The sequence below is a fragment of the Phacochoerus africanus genome, chromosome 15, assembly GCF_016906955.1.
Source record: "Phacochoerus africanus isolate WHEZ1 chromosome 15, ROS_Pafr_v1, whole genome shotgun sequence".
NCBI lineage: Eukaryota > Metazoa > Chordata > Mammalia > Artiodactyla > Suidae > Phacochoerus > Phacochoerus africanus.
Window position 1 is genome coordinate 49,726,924 of NC_062558.1, and position 21,349 is coordinate 49,748,272.

Consider the following 21,349-nt stretch of genomic DNA (forward strand, 5'->3'; position numbering starts at 1 on the left):
GAGTACACAAAACTGAAGATGGAAGATCACTGTAGGCAGGGCGCTACTGAATGAGAGGCCACAAAAGATGTTAAGATCTTAGTTTGAGAAGGACAGGTAAGGATAGACATCAGAGGTAAAGAGTTAAGCTGGAAGACTGGCAGCAATTCAAGCAAAAGATGACACAATTGCAGGCATGAGGTGGGAGAGGGAAGGAGTTTAACAAAAACCAGGAGATAAATTTAGCAGAACTGATTGTATGGGGGAAAGAAAGAACATGGAGGAGTTTAGAATGACTACCGAAGGCTTGGCAATGGAGTGGGCAGCGAGGCCATTAACTAAAATAGGAAATACCATACAGAAGAGAGCAGGCAGGAAGAGGGCAGGTTCAGACCCCCCTGCTGCAATCTTTTTTTTTGGCTGCAGCATATGGAGGTTCCCAGACTAGGGGCTGAATTGGAGCTGCAGCTGCCGGCCTACGCCACAGTCACAGCAACGCGGGTTCCAAGCCGCATCTGCAATATATGCTACAGTTTAATGGCAACACCGGATCCTTAACCCACTGAGCAATGCCAGGGACTGAACCCGCGCCTTCATGGATACTAGTCCAGTTCTCTACTGCTGAGCCACGACAGGAACTTCCCCACCCACCCAGCATTCTGAGTGGGCCATGAAGCCTCTCCTTTGCGGTCTTAAATGATTTCCCTTTCTAGGCCAGAAGTCACTCCTTCCCCTGAGCTCCAGAGTTTCTTGTCTACCTTGTGCAAACCGAAGGAGTTAAATCTGCTTCATTTACAAGTCTGTCCCTACCTTAAATCACAGAACAAAGGCACGCAGTCTGGCTGGTCTGTGCATGGCCTTATCTCACAGCTTTAGACGCGGAGCCTTCCAGATGCTTCCACGGAGTCTGCACCAGATGCCGGAATCGGCGGTTAGCATTCATCAAAGCAATGACCTAAACCTGTGAATTAGCAGCTCCCGTAAACTAGCTGAAGCATCCGGCCCACAGTACCTGCTTTGAGTTTGTGTTCCCATCTCATCTCCCGGTAAACAACCCTGAGAGGCAGAGAGATTCAGATCCACAGAGCAGCCACGGAGGCCTGTGACTGGGGTTCCAGGTTGGCAAGTGGCTGACCAGCTGCCCCTCACGGCACTGCCCTACTGCGCACGGGGCCTGCTCTGTACCGGGGGCTGCACCTTTGGTCGGCTGGGGAGCCACCTGGGCTCTGAGCGACACCTCCAAGGCCCACCCCTCAGGACAAGGCCGTGAGGACACTCACCCACCTGCCATACTGACTGCATGACATTTGGCCGCGTCAACCCCATGGCGGCCAAGTGTCCTTCTGGGACGCACGGCCTGGCCCTGAGGACACAGCCCATCCCTACCTTCGTTCCCGCAGACCGCATCCTCTGTCCTCACGCTAGGGCAGGAACCTGAGGTGAGGAGAGCGTGAGGCCAGCACGTGGCCTGGGTCCTTGGGCTGCAGGTGACTGGCTGGCTGAGGCGCCAGGCTCACCAGGCCAGGGTGGAAGGGGTGTGGCTGGCGCGTGTTGAAGGAGGTGCGAGAGTCAGTACTATCACGAGGTCCTGAGTGCTGATTGGCTGGGCCCCAGGCCAAGGCACGAGGAGGGGGCGTGTCCGCACCTGAGCCTTCCTCTAGCTTTTGGGCCAGAGGGGAAGGGAGGGAGCTCCTGCCAGGCAACTGTCTCCTCCTCTTCCAACTGGGGGCAAAGGGCAGCAGGCAGTTTGGATTGGGACGCGGCAGCTGCAGACACCAGCCATGGCGGTGGCCGAATTTGAGTCGCTGGAGCAGTGCTTGGAGAAGCATCTGCCACTCGCAGACCTGCGGGAGGTCAAACGCATCCTCTATGGCAAGGAGACCAGGTGTGGGCCACAGAGGTTGGGGAGGGGGGACTTGGGGTCAAGGGGTGTCGATCTAGGGGGCCAGGCAGAGTGCTTCAGGATCTGAAGAGGTCTGTGGAAGCTGGGGTGGGGTGGGGTGGGGTGGGGGGGAGTGCGGTCCTGAGTTGGCCAGCAGATTAGGTCTAGGTCTGAGTAGGAAGTCTTGTGTGACAGCTTAGCTTTGGGACCTCAGGGTTGCACAACCCAGGGGTGACCTTTACAAGCCAATTCTCCCCCAGTTGCCTGGAGACAAAGGACAGTTTTTACTCTTCTTGCCTATGACCACCCAACTCTCTTTCCCAGCTTCCAGTGACCAGCTTCTTCCCCAGAGCGAGGCCTGTCCCCTGGGTGTCTATGTCAGTACCTCAGCCCAGAAGCCCCAGCCCTTCCTTCCTGCAGTGACCCAGCTTCTGGTGGATCCTCAGAGGTGGAGGCCTCTGAGTCTGGTTGGTGAAGCAGCCTTTCCCACTGGCAAGTCACAAGAGTTAGTTACCTCGCTCAGAGCAAGCATTGTTCTGCTCCCAGCCTGCTGTGTGTATCACTAGGACCTTCTGAGGGAAGTGCAGAGCTGGACACTGGGCGAACAAAGCTGGAAGACACTTCCCCTGCCACTCTTGTTTCTCTTCATTGCACTTTTCTCAAAGCAACCAGAAAATGTAAATCTTATCCTGTTGCTCCTTTGCTTAAAACTCTAAGGGATTCCCACAGCCCTGAGAATGAAATCCAAATGCTGACCTCATGCAACTCCTGACTAAATGTCCTTCCATGTCCTTGCCCATAACCCCAATCCCACCAGAATGCTTGTGCCCTGACCTCACGACAGCAGCTTTGAGGTTTGAGGCAGGAATCTGATCAGCTCACCTGAACTGAGGGTGTTGATTGGATCAGAGGTTCCCAACCACCAACTGATGTGGAGTATGGGGGTGGGGCACAGGCCTCAGAGTCACAGGTGTTTTCACTGCTAGTGGATGGTAAAAGTAGAACAGCTGCCTTTGGCAGTGGGCACAATACAGAAGTCTGTCAGGAAGAGCTCTTCATACCCAAAGAGAGGTGCTGGAACCGGATGACCTTCAGGGCTTTCACCGCACCTGGAAAAGCTCATCACAAGGGAGCCCTCTTAGAGTTGAGGCTCCCAAAGAAAGTGTCTTAAATCAAGAGGTGTCTCAGATACTAGGTTTGTTTAAGGATGAAGTGGGCATGCTCTCCTGGGAAAAGACCCAGGTCCAGGGTGTCAGGGAGAGTCTTAGGAAAAGAGAAAGGTTTTCCACATGGTTGACTGGCTGGAGCTCATTCTAGAGCTCAAGGTAAGGACTGTTATGTAAGAAGAACTTCACGGGCACATTTGGATTGCTGCAGAGGCAACGGGACTGGAAGTAGAGGGAAAAGGAGCCAAATTCTATCTGCGCCCCCCACCTCAGGCCTCTTCCTGGGGCTCAGCTCACAATAACTGAGTAAATGCTTTCCCTTTTGCATTCCTTCTCCTAGTTCCTTTTCTGGGTTCTGTTCCACTCTGCACTGAGCTCTTCCAAGTTCTGGAGTATAAACCTTTGTACTTGCCCCATCTGTGTGATTGGGTAGGATTTGGCTAGGAACAGATTGCAAAGTGCAGATAGAAAATTAATCATTTAAAAACGCTTCTCCCTTGGGTAGTTCCTGTCATGGCTCAGAGGTTAAGGAATCCAACTAGTATCCATGAAGATGTGGGTTCCATCCCTGGCCTTGCTCAGTGGGTTAAGGATCTGGCGTTGCCGTGAGCTGTGGTATAGGTCGCAGACATAGCTCGGATCCTGCATTGCTGTGGCTGTGGTGTAGGCTGGTGACTACAGCTCCGATTGGACCCCTAGCCTGGGAACCTCCATATGCCTCGGGTGTGGCCCTACAAAAACAAAAAATAAAATTAAAAATTAAAAACTCTTCTCCCACTTAAGCTCCTGTTCACTCCTCCCCACCTGACTTGGACATGGCTGCCTCTGTGAAGGCCTGATGGACCCGAGTCCTCAGCCCCTCCCCTAGACCACCCCCACCCCATGCTCCGCGCAAGACCAGCTTCTCTCCTGATGTTTGGCTGTGCCTGGTGCAAAGGTGATGCTCAGTAAATATTTGCTAAGTGATTGAGCCAAATGAGCCTTTGCCTGAGCCAGACAGATGAAATCCCCAGAGAACACTGACTCTCAATTTTAAAACAGCCAGAATCAAGAAGCATGTGTTCATTCAACAAGAATTTATAGAGGGTTTGTTTTGTCTTGGGCACTAGGGCAGAAGGATGAGTTAGCTGTGGGTCCTGCCCTTGAAGGGCTTTCTGTCTTTTCTTGGTTGTCCTGCATTGTGGAGAGAGTTTACATGAGCCAGGTTGAGGGGAGGTTGGGAAGGCTTTGTGGGGCGCCATGCTTGAGCTGCATCCTGACAGAGATAGAGGAGTTAGTCTGGAGACAGGAAGAGCTCAGGTCCTCTGGCGCAGACATTAGGGGATATGCCCATTTGGGGACTAGGTATAGAGTGCTGTGGAGGCCGCCCAGGAGAGGAGGCAGGAATACTTGGCATGGCTCCTGGGAGCTTTTTCTCCAGGAAGGAAGCAGGACTTGTGCTGATAGTGGAGGGAGCCTTCAGAGAATTTGCAAGGGCAGGTGAAAGGTGAGGGGGCCTAAAGCAGACAGCATGTCTGGGGGTAGGGACGAGGAAGGGTTCCAGAAGTCTGTGGAGAGCCTGCCTGGCTGGGTGGCGGGTGGGGGTGAGGCTGGTGCCAGCTTCTGTCTTGGACCCTTGGGTGGCTGGAGCAGCTTTGGGGATGGTTGATGGGTGGTGTTAGGGATGATGTAACAGATGACCACACACTGGGTGGCTTACACCAAAAGAAATGTATTCTTGGTGTTCCCGTCGTGGCACAGTGGTTAACGAATCCGACTAGGAACCACGAAGTTGCGGGTTCGATCCCTGGCCTTGCTCAGTGGATTAAGGATCCAGCGTTGCTGTAGCTGTGGTGTGGGTCGCAGATGAGGCTTGGATCCCACATTGCTGTTGCTGTGGCTGTGGCTGTGGTGTAGGCCAGCAGCTACAGCTCCTATTAGACCCCTACCCTGGGAACCTCCATATGCCACGGGAGTGGCCCTAGAAAAGGCAAAAAGACCAAAAAAAAAGGCATTCTCGTGGTTCTGAAGACCAGAAGTACAAAATCAAGGTATCGGGTGGGTCACAGTCTCCCATAGATTCCCAGAGGAATCCTTCCATGCTGTCTCTGGTTTCTGGTGGCTTCTGGACCCAAAGGGTCCTCTTGGCTTGTGGCATCATGCCTCCAGTCTCTGCCTGTCTTCACATGGTCGTCTTTTCTCCCTGTGCTCTGCCATTTCTTATAAAACCCATCACTGGATTTAGAGTTTACTCAGGAAGGCCAGGGTGGTCTTATCTTGAGACCCTGAATTACCTCTGCAAAAACCCTTTTCCAAATAAGGTCCCATTTACAGGTTCCACGTATTAATATGTGGACACACTTTTTGGGGGCCCACAGTTTAGCCCACCACAGAGACGCTGCAGAGGTGGGCATCAGAGTGGAGGCTGCTGTCCCAGAGATGGCCATTCGGGTGGAGGTGTGGGCGCAGGGTAGGAACCTGGGGAACCCAGCATTCAAGGGCAGAGCAAGTGGAGATGTCATGGGAGACTCCAGAGGTAGAGATGCCAGGATGAGGGACCCTAGGGCCTATGTCAAAGATATGAGCAGGACAAGGACAGAGTGTCAAGTAGCTCAGGGAGATCTGGAAGGATAAGGATAACAGGAGGTCCACTGGCTTTAGCAACCAGAAGCCTGATGGTTCTGGAACAAGAGAGGCCTGTGTAGAACACGCTTCCTTTCTTCCTCCCTCCCTCTCTCTCTTTTCCTAGGTTATTTGATTTTATTTTGGTTTGTTTGTTTGTTTTTGCTTTTTAGGGCTGCACTCACAGCATATGGAGGTTCCCAGGCTAGGGGTTAAATCAGAGCTGCAGCTGCTGGCCTACACCACAGCCGCAGCAACAAAGGATCTGAGCCTTGTCTGAGACCTACACCACAGCTCATGAAAGCACTGGATCCTTAACTCACTGAGTGAGGCCAGGGATCGACCCCTTGACCTCATGGTTCCTCGTTGGATTTGTTTATGCTGCGCCACAACGGGAACTCCCGCTTTTCCCAGTTTTTTAATGGGAGAGACTCAAACAGCTGCCATAGTGAATGTGGCAGGACTGCAGGACACAGGGAGAGATGTCCAAGGTATGCACATTGTTAAAATGAAAAAGGTACGTAAATGGAAGACCAGTACATACAGAAAGATGCCTTTGTATGTGCAAAACACACGCATAGAGAAAAATACTGGAAAGACACAGAAGACATTGTTAAGGGGGCCTTCTCTGAGGTTCTGGACTAGGCTGAGGGTGGGATGGAAGGGAATTCATTTCACATTCAAAGTCCATATCTGCTGTTTGATTTCTTTTTCCCCCATGAGTATGTGTTTCTTTTGTAACAAAGTTCTGGCTTAATTATTTAAAATGCTGATGTAAAGAGCCATTAGAGGGGAAAGAGAAGTTCCAGAAGTGAGAGGTTGCCAAGGAAGCAAAGGCTGGGCTCCCTTGGGCAAGGCCTCCCTTGACCCCACTGGAAAGCGAGGGCAGGGAGGGGCAGAGGGGGTGTGGGACCCGGACAGGAAGTGACAGACTCTCCTCCTTAAAGCTGTGGGTGAGGCCACCAGGCTGGGGGCCTTTTAGGATGAGGGGCCGAGGGGCCACCAGTCAAAGAGCCAACTGTAGGAACCAAGGGGGGGTTGGGGGCAGCTGGGAGCCCCCCATGCAAGGTTGTGGCCATTTGCTGGCCACATCCTCCAGCCAGGCCTTTGGTGGGCCCTTTGGTGGGCACAGCACATGGTTAGGGAGTGGAGCCGGTTGAATTCTCGGGATGAAGCAGGTAGGAGTGGGTGATGGAACGCCTGGAGGGTGGAGAAACCTTCAGGTGGTGGCCAGACAGTGGGGGCTGAGGCTAGTGGAGCCCAGAAGGCAATGGAGCAGCTGGGCCTGCATGGCCTCAGAGAAGAGGCGGGGAGGGGAATGGAGGCAGGAAGGTTGTGCATCTTGAATATCAGAGATGAGTGTTGATAGAACCATGGGGAGAGCAGACAGCTGGTGGCAGTGGGTGGGGGGAGATGGCCAGAGGCTGAAGGACCCCTTCCAGGTGCAGTTACAACCAGGCTTGCAAACCTTGGGCGAGAGCTCTTCCACCTGATGTCTTCCTGGGTGAGGCTGCAGGCTGAGGATGGCCCACCAGGACCGCCTGCATGGTGGCCCTCCTTCCTGTCCCATCCTGACTTGTCCTGGAGGGTGGGGGGCGAGCATCCGCCTGCAGGCGGGGGGCGTCTGAGGCAGTCACGGCAATGGGAGGCACAGTGTGGGCACTGCTGCTATTTCTAACCCACGGAAGCACATGGAACCCTGACTTGTTGAAAAGCAGGCTGATTGTCAGGGGTGGAACCGAGCTCAGAGCTGTCAGGGCCGTCACAGGGCCCCGCCTGGCAGGGGGCGGTGGCAGGGGGCTCGGGCTGACAGGGCTGTGATTTTGAAAGAAACATCTTTAAGAAAGTGATTTAAAGTAGGAGAGAAATATTATTAGATAATGGCTGTCAGGTTATTTTTTGATGCATTCTCTGGGTATTTCATAACCGTCATGCCCCTAGATGGTAAGGCCTTCCTGGCCAGGTGCTGCATCTTGTGCCCCTGCAGATTTCACCCCTGGGCCGGGCACAGAACAGGTGCCAGGGGTTTGCTGTTTGGCCTCTGGTCACTTTGGTGGGAGGTTTTATAAATAATCCACTTGCCTTTGTTAATAAATAAGCCACCAACCAGAATGAGCCCTTCAGCCTTTGGTCTGGATATCCAGGCCCCGCCACACCCTCACCTGGGGCTGCCCCCTCCCCGGTAGGAGCAGTGGGACTGGAAGATGGAGGTGGCCTGAGACTTGTAATCCTTAGCATCAGGTGGCCCCAGGACCTTCTGTCCTGCTGAGAGCCCTGGCACGTCCACCCAGCAGGTTCCTAGCCTCCATCCCTTCTGTGCTGACTGCTGGGATTTAATCCCCCCTGATTTCAGCAGCTCTAACTCACCCTGCTGCCCCCTCCCTCCGCCCTCCTCCGCCAGGCCTGCCAGGCCATCTCCTGGCTCAAGTCTGTCAGGACAGGTCCATTCTCCCCCAACTGGGCTTCTTTCCTCCAGCCCTGCCCCAGCTTCCCACGGTGCCCCCAACCTGGGCTGCTCCCCGACCCCTTCTCTGCCTGCTGAGAACTACGCAGGGTGGGGAGAACCTCGTGCAAATCATCCCCCTCCTCCTTCCCACCTAGGGAGCTTAACCTGCCCAGAGGTGCTTTTGAAGCCGCCACCAAGGGGGACTTCGAGCTGCTGGGCTGTGCCTTTGAGGCCGTAGAGGAGCAGCAGAGGCGGCCCCGGACTGTGCGTGTGGGGCTTGTTCAGAACAGAACCCCCCTCCCCGCGGACACTCCTGTGGTGAAACAGGTTTGACCTCTTTTGACCGTAAATATATAAATACATAAATGGGTGGCGCCCACTCTGTGTTTTGAACATGACCATGGTCCCCGGTGGGGCATGGGGTGGTCACCATGACGCTCTGCCTGGCTTCCCTTCTCTCCAGCCACATCTCACATCTCTGGCTTCTACCCTTCCTCTGCCTTCCTCTCACTCCTTCTCCACCTTCTGTCCACCGCGACTGAGCTCAAGTTCCATTTCCCGGTTGGGAGGGCGCCCTTCTGGCTCAAGCGCTCTCTGGGGAGCCCGCCTCTTGGGGCTCCTGCTGGCGCATACCAGTTGGGACCTGCCTGTGTCCCAGCTTGGATCCTAAGTGGGGACCTCCCTCCCCACGGCCGCAGTGTATCTCCTTGGCTATCCCAGACTGTCAGGTCCTGGAGGGCAGAGAGTCTGTGCTCACCCCACACCCCGGCGCCCAGCAGATGTGGCGAAGCTTATGCACACAGTCCCTGGGGGTGGGGGTGCTTGAGGGGGGACGGAGTATAGGGAAGCACTTGTGCTCTCTGGGTTTTCAGCCTAGTCTCCTGCTCTGTCTTTGAACACACACTTCTGAATGTCCCCAGAAAGCCAGCCATGCTGAGGATTCCATCCTCCTGCTCCCAAGGTGCTTGTGGGGTCATGGGAATGACAGGAAGTGGGGGGAATGTGATAGCACAGGGAACAGCACAGCTGAGGGGCACCTGTAGGCCAGGGAGCACCCGGGATCCTCGTCACCAGGAAAGCCACCCTTCTCTGAACATGTGGATAACACCTGCAGGGAATTTGGGGTGGGAGGGAGCACAGCTGGGAGAGGCAAGTCATGGGAAGGTAAGATACACACAGGAGGGTAGAAGTGGCAGGACAGCGTCCCTGGTAATAAGTGAACCATGCCTGGGGCCATGGGAGCAGTTTGCCCTGGGTGGTGGGGGGGATGGTTGTGGCATGGGTGGCCCCTCCAGCGGTAAGCAGCCCCCATCCTCACATGGCCCTCCCAGCAATCCCATGAGGCAGGCCCAGCTCTCCCCATTCTTTTTTTTTTTTTTGTCTTTTGTCTTTTTGTTGTTGTTGTTGTTGCTATTTCTTGGGCCGCTCCCGCGGCATATGGAGGTTCCCAGGCCAAGGGTTGAATCAGAGCTGTAGCCACCGGCCTACGCCAGAGCCACAGCAATGCGCAATCCGAGCCGTGTCTGCAACCTACACCACAGCTCACGGCAACGCCGGATCATTAACCCACTGAGCAAGGGCAGGGACCGAACCCGCAACCTCATGGTTCCTAGTCGGATTCGTTAACCACTGCGCCACGACGGGAACTCCTCTCCTCATTCTTGAGGCAAGGAAACTGAGGCCCAGGGGATGTCGTTCAGTATGTGGAGTCCCCAAGCACATATCCCTGCCTTTTCCTGCAGATTTCAGATCTGAGGACAGTGACCAGGACCGGAACATACCAGGACATCCCACCTCCTCATCCTCTTACACCTGGCTGGGTGGGGGTTCTCGCTGCCCCTCCTTGGGATGAGTTCTGAAAATGGTCTCAACCAGTAGAACTCAGTGGGTTCTAATCCTTGCTTTGTACTTTGCCAGGTCACTGCCCTTCACAGACGTATCGCGGCCATTGCAGAGGTGGCTGCCATGTGTGGAGTCAACATCATCTGTTTCCAGGAGGCATGGAGTAAGTCTCTCTGGGGGTGCTCTCTGCCACCTGCAAACACTGCTGCCTTGACTCCATGCTGCCAGGAGGATCTGCTACTTAAAAAATTCCTTAACATTTCTTAAAATCTCCTCTTTTTTTTTCTCATCTCTGGCAAGGTTCATTGTCCACAGTCCTTCACTCTCCTGAGGTGCCCTCCCCCTCCCCCGACTTTTAACCCTGCTCAGTGGATCTTGGATCTCAGCTCAAAGCCCATGTAAAGTTGTGTCCCTGTTAAATACTCCTGCTACTGTGTACCTTTTCTTTTCTTTTTTTTTTAAATTATTTTTTTTCTTTTGGCTGCACCTGAGGCATCAGAAGCTTCCAGGCCGGGGATCAAACCCAAGACACAGCAGCAACCTGAGCCACAGTAGTGACAATACCGGATATTTAACCTCCTGAGCCACAGGGGAACTATTCCACATGGAATAGTTCTCTGCCTTTTCATTATCTTACTTTTTTATCTTTATCACAATTATACATTCTCATGGTTTCGAGTCAAATGGGTCTACAAGGTCTGTTACCAAAAAATAGCTCTCCTCTCCTAAGGAGCCAGGAAGCAGCTACTTCCTGCTCTCAGCTGGTCCTTTTGGGATTTACCTTTGCTCGTATGGCTGCTTCCTAATTTTTCAGTTTTGCATCCTCTGTCAACTTGCCCCAATGGAAGGAGACAGTGGAGTCCTTGGCCTCCTCCTGGCCTCTCTACCTTGCCTGGTCTGGTAGAGCAAGACCATCTTGCTCTACCATTCTCGGCCAAGATTCAAAAGAAATTGCTTTGATTTCTTTTCCCAAATAGCTCTCTGTCTTCCTGGAGTTTTCTATTTACTGAAAAGTCTACCCCAAATGTTCTGCCAGTTCCCTAAATCCCCTTTAGAGGTTTAGACATGTGAAAAACTCTGTTGGGTAGACTTTTTGAGACATTGCATATCTGAAAATATGTCCCTCCTACAACTTGCTGGGTCATTTGGTTGGGTATAGAATTCTGGGTTAGAAATCATTTTCCTTCAGACTTGTGGAAATTTTCCTTCAGTTTGTTCTATGTCTTCTGGCTTTGGGGCTTGATGACTAGTCTAAAGCCAGTTTTGATTTATGCCCCCATTGTATATGGCCTGTTTATTTTTCTCTGGAAGGGTGTAGGGTCTTCTGGTTTTCTCTAATATTTTGAAATTTCATAATGATGTACCACCGTACATGTATATTTTAATCTATTGTTCTACACGCTCAATAGGTTCTTTCAGATCTAGGGGCGGTTTTTACATTGTTTCATTAGTGATTTTCTCCCTTTTCTTCTCTCCTCTTTTTCTTATACTCCCTTTTTATTAAGATGTTGAAACTCTGGACTAAATCCTGAGCTTTCTTTTGTATTTCCTCCTGGTTTTTTCCTCTCTTTGTCTTTCTGCTTAATTTTCTGGTGGATTTTATCTAATTTGTCAATCAGCCTTCTATTCAGTCTTTTGTTTCTGCTTTCAGATTTTGAATTTACAAGATTCTTTTGGTCTGAAACTTCCTATTTTATCACATCCTGTTCTTGTTTTAGAGTTGTAATATCTTATCTCTGAGGATATTTAGTAATTTTTTTCCCTGCATCATCCCTAGTTACTCCAGATTGGCCTCTGTATTCCCCCTGACTGCTTGTGTCTTCAGAACTGGGGTTTACAGGCTGATTGCAAGCTCTGAATTTGTGGGAGAGGGCTCCTCCACTGGGTTTCATGATAGCGTAGCCAGGATTAGCTCTTTGTTAGGAAATCCTTCACAGTAAAATCCACAGGTCATTTTTTCAGATGCTCAGATTCCCCAAAGATGATTCTTCTCATTTCCTGCCCAGAGGAGAAAGAGGACAGGAGGCCATGATGCTGGTGTTTACTTAGTCCCTTGTTTTTATCGCTCTGCCCCCTTCATCTGGCCCAGTTTCCACAAGGCCAGAGACCCTCTGTTTAATTGTTCCTGGAGAGCGAGCCTCCAGCTGGGGTAAGAGAGGCATGCCCCAGCCTCTTGGAGCAGGGGAGAGATCTGACCCCTTCTTAAGTAGACTCCATCAATCCTACTTGTTTATCTCCCCTCCTTCTTCCCCATCCGTAGAGCCATTCACTGCCTCTGGCTCCTGAGCTTTTAAGAGGTCTGTACTGCTAGGTGGGGGCTCAGTGTTCTCAGATTCACTAAGATATCTCCACGCTTCCCATGTTTTGTTGCTTTCATTCCTGTCTCAGTGCCCCAGCCTTGTGGGTTTTTACCTGTGATTAAAAATCCCTTTACTAGGAGCTCCCTGGTGGTCTAGTGGTTAGGATTCAGCACTTTTACTGCTTTGGCCTGGGTTCAGTCCCTGGTCTGGGGACTAAGACCCCTGCATCAAGCCCCTGCACACCATGGCGGGGAGGAGCTAAAAAAAAAAATCCCTTTACTGTCATTTGGTGAGGTTTCAGGAAAGGGCAAAGGTGTGTGTCCAGTCTGCAACCCCACCTCCCATCCCGACCCAGAGGATCATCATCACGTTCTTTGCATTTCTCGTTGCACCTGTTCTTTCATTCTTGTATGGTGCTTTTGATTTGTCTGCCTCTGCATTAGACTGAAAACTCCACATGGTCATTGCCTGGGATAGGTGTTGATTTTTCCCACCCCAATCCCCTATTTTTTTTAACATTAATTTTTTTTTTCTTTTTAGGGATGCACCTGTGGCGTATGGAAGTTCCTGGGCTAGGAGTTGAATCTTAGCTGCAACTGCCAGCCTATGCCACAGCCATGGCAACACCAGATACAAGCCGTATCAGCAAGCTATGCTGGATCTTGTGGCAACACCGGATCCTCAACCCTCTGGGTGAGGCTGGGGACCGAACCCACATCTTTATGGATACTAGTTGGGTCTTAACCTGCTGAGCCACAATGGGAACGCCAATGTTAAAAAAATTTAATCTAAAACATGCATACTGTTTATCAGTACTGGCAGGTGTACAATTCATCAACATTGAGTACATTTGCAAAAATGTATAATCATCAGCACTGTCTATACTCAAATTTTTTCATCATCTCCAGCCAAATTCTGTACTCATTTAACAGTAACTCCCCTTCATCTCCCACCTCCATAACCTCCATTCCACATTCTGTCTCTGTGAATTTTTCTATTCTAATGTAAGTGGCATCATACAGTGTTTGGACCTTTGTGTCTGGCTTGTTTCTCTGAACAGAATGCTTTCAAGGTCCATCTAGGTTGTTGAACAGGTCAGAATGTTCTTCCCTTTTATGGTTGTATAATATTCCATTGTCTGGTTGGACCACATTCTGTTTATCCTTTCCCCTACCCCTATTTTATCTTTAGGAGCTTGAATAATCCCTGGTACGTACGTGACTGACACTAAAAAATATTTATTAGGTGGTTTAACCAACTTCTTCCCTTTCTTGGATCTGGAAAACTCCCACTCACCTATCAAGGCCTTGCACAGACATTCCCTCCTGTGGGGGACCCTGGGGACTCCCCTACACAGAACAGAGCACTTTGTGGTGACATGATACCATGCCAGGGTTCCAATTCAGTACCCATCTGGGCTGGCAGCTCCTGAGGGCAGGGAAGGCCTAAGTCTGACATGTTGTTTCCATGAATGGGGAGCCCCCTTTCTCTCTGATTTGAAAACTGTGGTTGGAACTTTGCAGCCAACCTCCCCCAACCTCCTTTCCACGGCTTCTTTTGAAAGTTTGCTTACTTGACAGCAGTTGTGCAAACAGGAAAAGAAGCCATTAAAATGGAAATGGAGAAATTTGGAGAGCTTAGCAACCTGAAATGAAATCGGAAAGGGAGGTTTTATTCTCTTGGGGCATCTGAGTCTCTCCTAATGGTTTGAAAGCTAAGAGGGGGATGGTGATTAAGGCTTGGTCCTTGTTATCAACAGCTTTCTTGTGGGTTTCCTTAAAATAGCTCATCCCTCTTCATCAAAGGAGCCTGGGGAGTCTTGAGCCTGGTGCCAGGCCCCCCAGGACTGTTGCTGGCAGACCTGCTGCCCACTTAGCTGTCTCCGTGTACCACCACCCCAAGCTCCTGAGATGGTGGGGTGGTCATTGCAGGACCAGGCTCCCTGGGTCTGGAAGGAATTGGGGGGGTTGCTGATGCTTCTCTGAGAAATGAGGGGAGTCACACTGCCTTTTCAGAGATATGGGGGACAAGCTGCCTGTTACCAGGCCTGGCACCATGCTGGGTACATGGCCATGTTGGGGAAAGGGGGTTACATGATTATCCCCAAACAGGCCACACACCCCATTCGGCGACCAGCACATCACACAGTCTCCCAAAGACCTTCCCTGCAAGCTGGTCCCTTTCAGAGTGGCCCAAACAATAGCAAGCTTGTGGAACTGTCTCCCCTGAAATAAAGGGAGTTGGTTATTGGGAGGAGGCAGATCTAAGAGCACAGTCATGGAGACCCTAGTGGCACAGTTGGTTAGGGATCCGGCATAGTTGCTGCTGCAGCACGGGTTTGATCCCTAGCCCAGGAACTTCCACTTGTTGGCAGCATGGCCAAAAGAAAAAATAAGGAGCACAGTTCTCCCTCAGTATCTACAGGGATTGGGTCCAGGACTCCCACCTCTGTGGATGTCAAAACCCAGGGATGCCCAAGGCCTCTTATCTACACACATCCTACTTTAAAACTTTAGATCATCTGTGGGTTACTTATAATACCTAGTGCAGCATAAATGCCAAGTAAAAGAGTTGTCTGTGCCTGGCAAATTCAAGTTCTGCTTTTTGGAACTTTGTGGATTTTTTTTTTTTTCCAAATATTTTCCACCCATAGTTGGGGGAACCTGCTGGTGCAGCAGGCTAGCTGTATACAGAATTGGTCCAAACAAGGAATTCAGGGCTCCAAGTCAAGGAGGAAAAGATGAACAGCTCAGCAGGAGGTGGGCAAATGGTAGGGACCAGGTCAGCTGGAGGATGAATCTAGGAAGGCCAGTGGCCCCGAGGCCAGGCGTTCAACCTGACTGGTGATACCGGGAACTCAAAGCCCATCCCAGGGAGATCCCAGCTCACGTTGTCAGGCTAATGTCAAAGTGCATGGCCAGCCAAGACTGAGGAGCCCTGGGACACACTCAGCCAGAGATCCCTGGTGTCCACCCCCATTGCAGCCCCTCCCCCCCTCCAAGGAAACCACCTCAGCATGCGTGTTCTTTGATGTGTGACTGTGTATATGTACCTGCTGTCTGGAAAAAAAGGCAAACAAAAATCAGTTTGGAGTTTCCACTGTGGCGCAACGGGGTCAGTGGTGTCTTGGGAGTGCTGGGATGCAGGTTCGATCCCTGGCCCGGCACAGTGGGTTCAGGATCCGACCTTGCTGCAGCTGTGGTTTAGGCCACAACTGTGGCTCTGGTCTTATCCCTGGGCCTGGAAACTCCATATGCCGAGGGGCAGTCAAAAAAGAAAAAAAAAATCCATGAATTTAACAAAATTTCGTATGGAATTAGCCCCCTAGTAGCATCTAGTCAGAGATCACAGAAATAAGGCTTTTGCCATGAGGAGTACTCAACGCATCCAGTGGTTCCCAAACTTCTGATGGGGTTTTCTGGTTCCTGAAGAAGCCCATCTGTCCCTAGGGGGAGGAGCCTTCCTGTGGTGACATGCTGGGGGTCCCAGTGCCACCCTCACCGGCCCTTTGATGCAGACCCCAAGGAACCTCAGCTGTGGTCTCACCAACCTGCATCTTGGCCAGTTGCTTGGAAACAGTTTCTGGCTGTACTTTTTGCAAAAAAAAAAAAAAAAAAGTATTTTTAAAATTGTGGTAAAATAGACATAATGTAAAAGTTACCATTTTAGCCATTTTTCAGTCTATAGTTCTGTAGCAGTTAAACATGCACATTTGTAGCATAACCATCTCCAGAACCTTCTCCCCTTCTCAAATTAATAGTCTGTCCCCACAAACAACCCATTCTCTACTTCCCCAGCCCCTGGAACCTACCTTTCTGCTTTCTGTTGCTGTGACTTTGCCTGTGCTGGGGACCCCACCTGAGTGGAATCTTAACAGCGTTTGTCCTTTGGTGGCTGGTTTATTTCACTGAGCATCATGTCTTCAAGAAGGTTCACCCATGTTGTAGCAAGTGTCAGAATTCCCTTCCTTTTGAAGGTTGACTAGTGTTCCATTGAACAAATGGACCATATTTTGTTAATCCCTTCATGCCTTGATGGACACTTGGGTTGTTTCCATCTTTCGGCTGCGGCCAGTCACGCTGCTGTGAACGTGGGGGTGCAAGTCAGTGTCCTGCTGCAGCTGCTCTTAGGACTGCTCAAAGGACGCTTGGCTGCTCCCCTGCTTTCACCATGAGGCCCAAAGGGTGGGGTCGGCCTGACATCCATGGCCAGGGACAGGCCTCAGAAGCTGGGGGAGCTCTTCCCCGTGGAGACCCTCCTCTGGGCCCAGGAGCCCTCGCAGAGGCCATGAGCTTGGACATGATGCTGACCTCTCCTCTATCCACAGCCATGCCCTTTGCTTTCTGTACGAGAGAGAAGCTCCCGTGGACAGAATTTGCTGAGTCTGCAGAGGACGGACCAACCACCAGATTCTGTCAAGAGGTAGGACATGAACTGTCTCCCACCGGCAGCAGCAGCCGCCTGCACACAGGTCATGGAGCAGGGCCGCAGCTGCCAGGGGCGGCCCTTCTCCATGGAAAAGACACCCATTTGGCTCTTGCTTTGCCAGATAAGAAAAGATACAGCTGTTTACTGCCCCCACCTCCTTTTTAGTACACTTTCACTTAAAGTCATAGTTTCAGAGCCAATGGCCCTTAGTGGCCTTTTAAGTGAGGCATCTGCAGCCCAGGGTGGTGGTAGTGGGGTTTGCAGCTGGCAAGTAACACAGTTGGCACGTGGGGACGGGATCACCCACGTCCAGAACTCTGCTTTTCCATGTGCTGTTTGCCTGAGTGACATGAGCCTGTCTGCATAGCCTGTCTCATCAGTGTGGAAATCGGGCTTCACATGTCTGTATTAAGACCTCCGAACGTGTGTATCTGATCCCATGTATATGAATTGTCCAGAATCGGCAAATGCACAAAGGCAGAAAGCCGATCAGTGGTTTTTTTTTTTGGGGGGGGAGCACTAGGAGGGCGGGGGCATGGGGAGTGACTGCTCATGGGGATGGGTTGCCACTGGGGATGATGAAAATGTTCCAAAATTAGGTTGTGGTGATGGTTGCACAAGCCTCGATGTACTGAAAACCACTGAATGGCCACTCAGAAAGAATGGACTGCAGGCTCTGTGAATTTGATCTCAATAAAGCCGCCATCCATAAAACCCCATGACATTCCAAGAGGTTCCAACGGTGACTTAGCCTTTGTCCCACCTCAGAAAAAATAACTGCTTTCATTTCTCCCTGTCCCATTACAGACTTTGTACAGATACTCGGGGGTTTTTAGCAGAACTGGAATCCTTGTGATTCTGTCAATGCGTTGTAATTTGAAACATCAGTGTTCTCAGTCTGTAGGGAAAAACCTCAGCCACCAGGTTGTGGATTCCATGCTGTGACAAAAAGAGGAAGGGGACTGGTCAGGAGGCAATGGCAGATGACACGCCTGGACCAGGGAGGGAGGAAGAAAGAGCAAAGGGAGAATGGGATGGGCATCTGGCCCCGGGGATGCCTGTCCGCATCCAGGGGCCGCTGACTCATGACCGCCTGGCAGGGCTCAAAGCCACACCTTCTGCCCACCTGGCCTGGCCTCTCTCCTAACTTTGAGGCCAAAGGTAATGACGGGCTGGCTGGAGTTGATGACAGATGATTGGTTAGGGCTCCTCATCCTAGTCACCAGGTCCTGACATTCTTTCTTAAGACAAAAGGAATTTGGTATCAACAAGTTGGATTTGGTTTGGTTCTTTTTTTTTTTTTGTCTCCTTGGTATAGATGAGGCATATGATGATTTTTTTAATTTTTATTTTTCCTTTTTTTGGCTGTGCCTGCAGCATGTGGAACCCACACCACAAGCTGCCACCTAAGCCACTACAGTGATGATGCAATATCCTTAATCCACTGTACCACCAGGGACCTCCCACTAGTTCTGTTTTCATTTTTGAGGAATTGCCATACTGTTTCTCATGGCAGGTGCACCATCTTACACTCCCACCAACAGTGCACAAGGACAGTGACAATTCTTTTTTAGCTAAACTTGGCTGTCAGGACAACGTGGGCATTTAGTCTTCCAAAGAGCAAATGCAGAGAGCTCTGAACCCAGCCTAGTTATCTAGGAGGATAATTGAATTCCTCCATAAAAATTTATGACAATTGATTCAAAAATAGGACTATACTGTGTTCATTTCTCCAGCTGGCGCGGAAGCATGGCATGGTAGTGGTGTCCCCCATCCTGGAGCGTGACGTGGAGCACGGGGACGTCTTGTGGAACACAGCCGTGGTGATCTCCAACTCGGGAAAGGTCCTGGGGAAGACAAGGAAAAACCACATCCCCAGAGTGGGTGATTTCAACGAGGTGAGCGTCCCTCGGGTGACCAGCCCTTGGGTGACCAGCCCGACTGGAAGGCAGTGCACCTGCCCCTCTGGGGTCTCCCTGAGTTGCCCTGCGGGATGCCCTGGGATTCCTGGGTGAGTCCCAAACACAAAGGGCTATTTTCTTTAATATTCCCTGATTTGGGAGAGGTTCCTGGTGGCTCAGCGGGTTAAAGATCTGACATTGTCATTGCTATGGCACAGATTCCATTTTGGCCCAGGAATTTTGCATGCTGCAAGTGCAGCCAAAAATCTATTTGTCCTTTGATTTGACCTCTTGGAATTATTCTTTAAGATAAGTAGTACATAAATTGAAAGCAAAATAAATAGTGCACCAGTGTGAAATGATTCCCTTCCAGCTCTGAGTTCCTCATCTGATACAGTCGAGTCCTCACTTAAGGGGTAGACGTCCTTTGCTGAGGCTCCTGTGGGGTCTGAGGTGGCCACGTCCATGTGTTGGGTGACGAGGGAATGTGTGTCTGGGCACAGGTGTATTGGCTGGGGCCTCATGCTCATGATTAGGGTGTGAACCAGGGGAGCTCTTTTGGTTGGTGCCAGTCATGGGTGGAGAGGGTGAAGGCAGGTGGGTGTTTGAGTTGGGAAATGAATCCCACCTAGTGCCCAAGCTGTGAGGTGTGAACTTGACCCACAGTAAGTACAACTGTTCAGGATAGGATGTTCCCATCCTTGCTGCCCTCCCTGGTTGTGGGGATTGCAGCCTCTCTTGGGATGGTCAGGATGTGCTGAGCTGACCAAGGCTCCCTGGGGAGACAGAGGAGCCCAGTGTTGTCCAGCGACAGCTGGAGGTGGGGCGGGAAGACGCACCCCTTACCTGTTTACCCTGGATTAATCTTTAGCTCTCCGCAGATAGTGCCAGGCTTTTCTCAGCACACCAGGATCTGCCCCTGTGTCCACCCTGTGCACATCCTGGTTGTTGCCTGGCTCTGGTGAATTGAAATTAATGTGGCGGCAGCGGGTGGGGGGGGGGGTCCCGTTGTGGCTTAGCAGGTTACGAGCCTGACTAGTATCCATGAGGATGTGGGTTCAATCCTTGGCCTTGCTCAGTGGGTTAAGGAGCCGGCTTGCTGTAAGCCGTGGTGTAGGTCACAGACTCAGCTCAGATCTGCATTGCTGTGGCTATGGCGTAGGCCAGCAGCTGCAGCTCCAATTCGACCCCTAGCCTGGGAACCTCCATATGCTGCAGATGTGGCCCGAGAAAGCAAAAAAAAATTTAAAAATCAGAAGGAAGAAGAAGAAATGAGAGGAGGCAAAAGGCAGAGAGCAGATCTGTTTGGGACCCTGACCATCACCCCAAGGGGGAAGGAGGAAAGGGAGTGGGAGGACTGTGTGTGTCCCCTTCTACCTGCTATGCAGGGACCCCCTTGATCCCTGGCAGGGCACCCAGGAAGCTTCATGGAGAAAGGCGCTGTCAGAATGGGCCTCCAGCCTTGGACTGGCCTTCGTCAGCCAGGCAGGTCACTTGCCCACTGGGCTGCGGTGTCCCCCACTCCTAGAGCAGAAGGCAGGCAGCTGTGGACATGCCCTGTCCCTTCAGCCATAGCCTTCCTATGGGGACAGGTGCTTGGTGAGGACACTGACACCACATACCTTAGCCTCTAGTGGTACCGTGATTAAAACCTCACCCAAGTTGGAGTTCCCGTCATGCCTCAGTGGAAATGAATCCAACTAGCATCCATTAGGACTCAGGTTCGATCCCTGGCCTTGCTCACTAGGTTAAGGATCCAGCGTTGCCGTGAGCTGTAGTGTAGGTCGCAGACTCAGCTCGGATCTGGCATTGCTGAGGCTGTGGTATAGGCCGGCAGCTGCAGCATATGGAGGTTCCACAGCCTGGGAACCTCCATATGCTGCGGGTGTGGCCCTAAAAAGACAAAAAAGGAAAGAAAAGAAACCTCACCTCAGTCGATCCTTGAAATACTATGGAAAGTTGCTTTGGAGACTTTTTAATGTGTCACCAGAGAAATTGTGGGTAAATGCTGAAACCATGGTGATTTCCCCTTGTGTTACTTATTGTTACTGTGAGTCTTCGGGGTTGGGGGATGTTTTTCAGTGAATTGAAATTGTGGAACCTAGAGTCATCCCAGGAGTATGACTGTTGGAGTATGGGTTATGATTTGCTTTTCTGGCAAGTCCAAGGACAGGGACAGTCGGCAGCTCAGAGGCGCTGACACGGCCTTTGTCTTCCAGTCCACTTACTACATGGAGGGAAACCTGGGCCACCCCGTGTTCCAGACCCCATTCGGGAGGATCGCCGTAAACATCTGCTATGGGCGGCACCACCCCCTCAACTGGCTCATGTTCAGCATCAACGGGGCCGAGATCATTTTCAACCCCTCAGCCACCATTGGGGTGCTCAGGTACACGGCATGAGGGACTTGGGGAGCTGGGCTGCGGGGCTTAGAGGCAGGTTCGGCAAAGAGCAGGTGGGGGCCGACTTCCAGGACTGCCAGTGAGGCAGCTGAGCCCTGGGCTGGTGTGCTGTGTGGTTAACAACTTCTCTGTGAAAAGCACTCGAAGCATCCATTGTGATCCCCCCAAAAGAGCTGCTCACCTGTAAAATACCGTCCTTTGCTATGACGATATCTCAGATAATAATCATCCCCCCATAGCTATCTGGACTGGGGCCTGGGCACAGGAGGTGCTGGCCAGTCTCAATTCCCCTCCTGTTACAGCTGTGCTCCTGGAGGAAGGGGAGGGGGTGTGACAGCTTAGGATTCCTAAGCCTCACATCTGCAGAGTGGGGAGTGTGGAGGGCAGACCTCTGGACGAGGG

The 21,349-nt window shown here is 51.5% G+C and overlaps 1 protein-coding gene across 2 annotated transcripts in view; it reads left to right on the plus strand.

Moving 5' to 3' along the window:
• Positions 1 to 1,662: 1,662 nt before the first annotated feature.
• Positions 1,663 to 21,349, plus strand: part of UPB1 (beta-ureidopropionase 1) — a 28,356-nt gene continuing 8,669 nt past the window's right edge. Inside the window, exons 1-6 of one of the 2 annotated variants that reach the window (XM_047762280.1) lie at positions 1,663 to 1,864; positions 8,230 to 8,401; positions 9,992 to 10,079; positions 16,544 to 16,638; positions 18,381 to 18,542; positions 20,765 to 20,934. In XM_047762280.1, coding sequence (XP_047618236.1) covers positions 1,761 to 1,864; positions 8,230 to 8,401; positions 9,992 to 10,079; positions 16,544 to 16,638; positions 18,381 to 18,542; positions 20,765 to 20,934 — 791 coding nt within the window. In that variant the 5' untranslated portion in view covers positions 1,663 to 1,760. The remainder of the gene's footprint in view (positions 1,865 to 8,229; positions 8,402 to 9,991; positions 10,080 to 16,543; positions 16,639 to 18,380; positions 18,543 to 20,764; positions 20,935 to 21,349) is intronic. The other variant, XM_047762282.1, reaches the window with a different exon arrangement.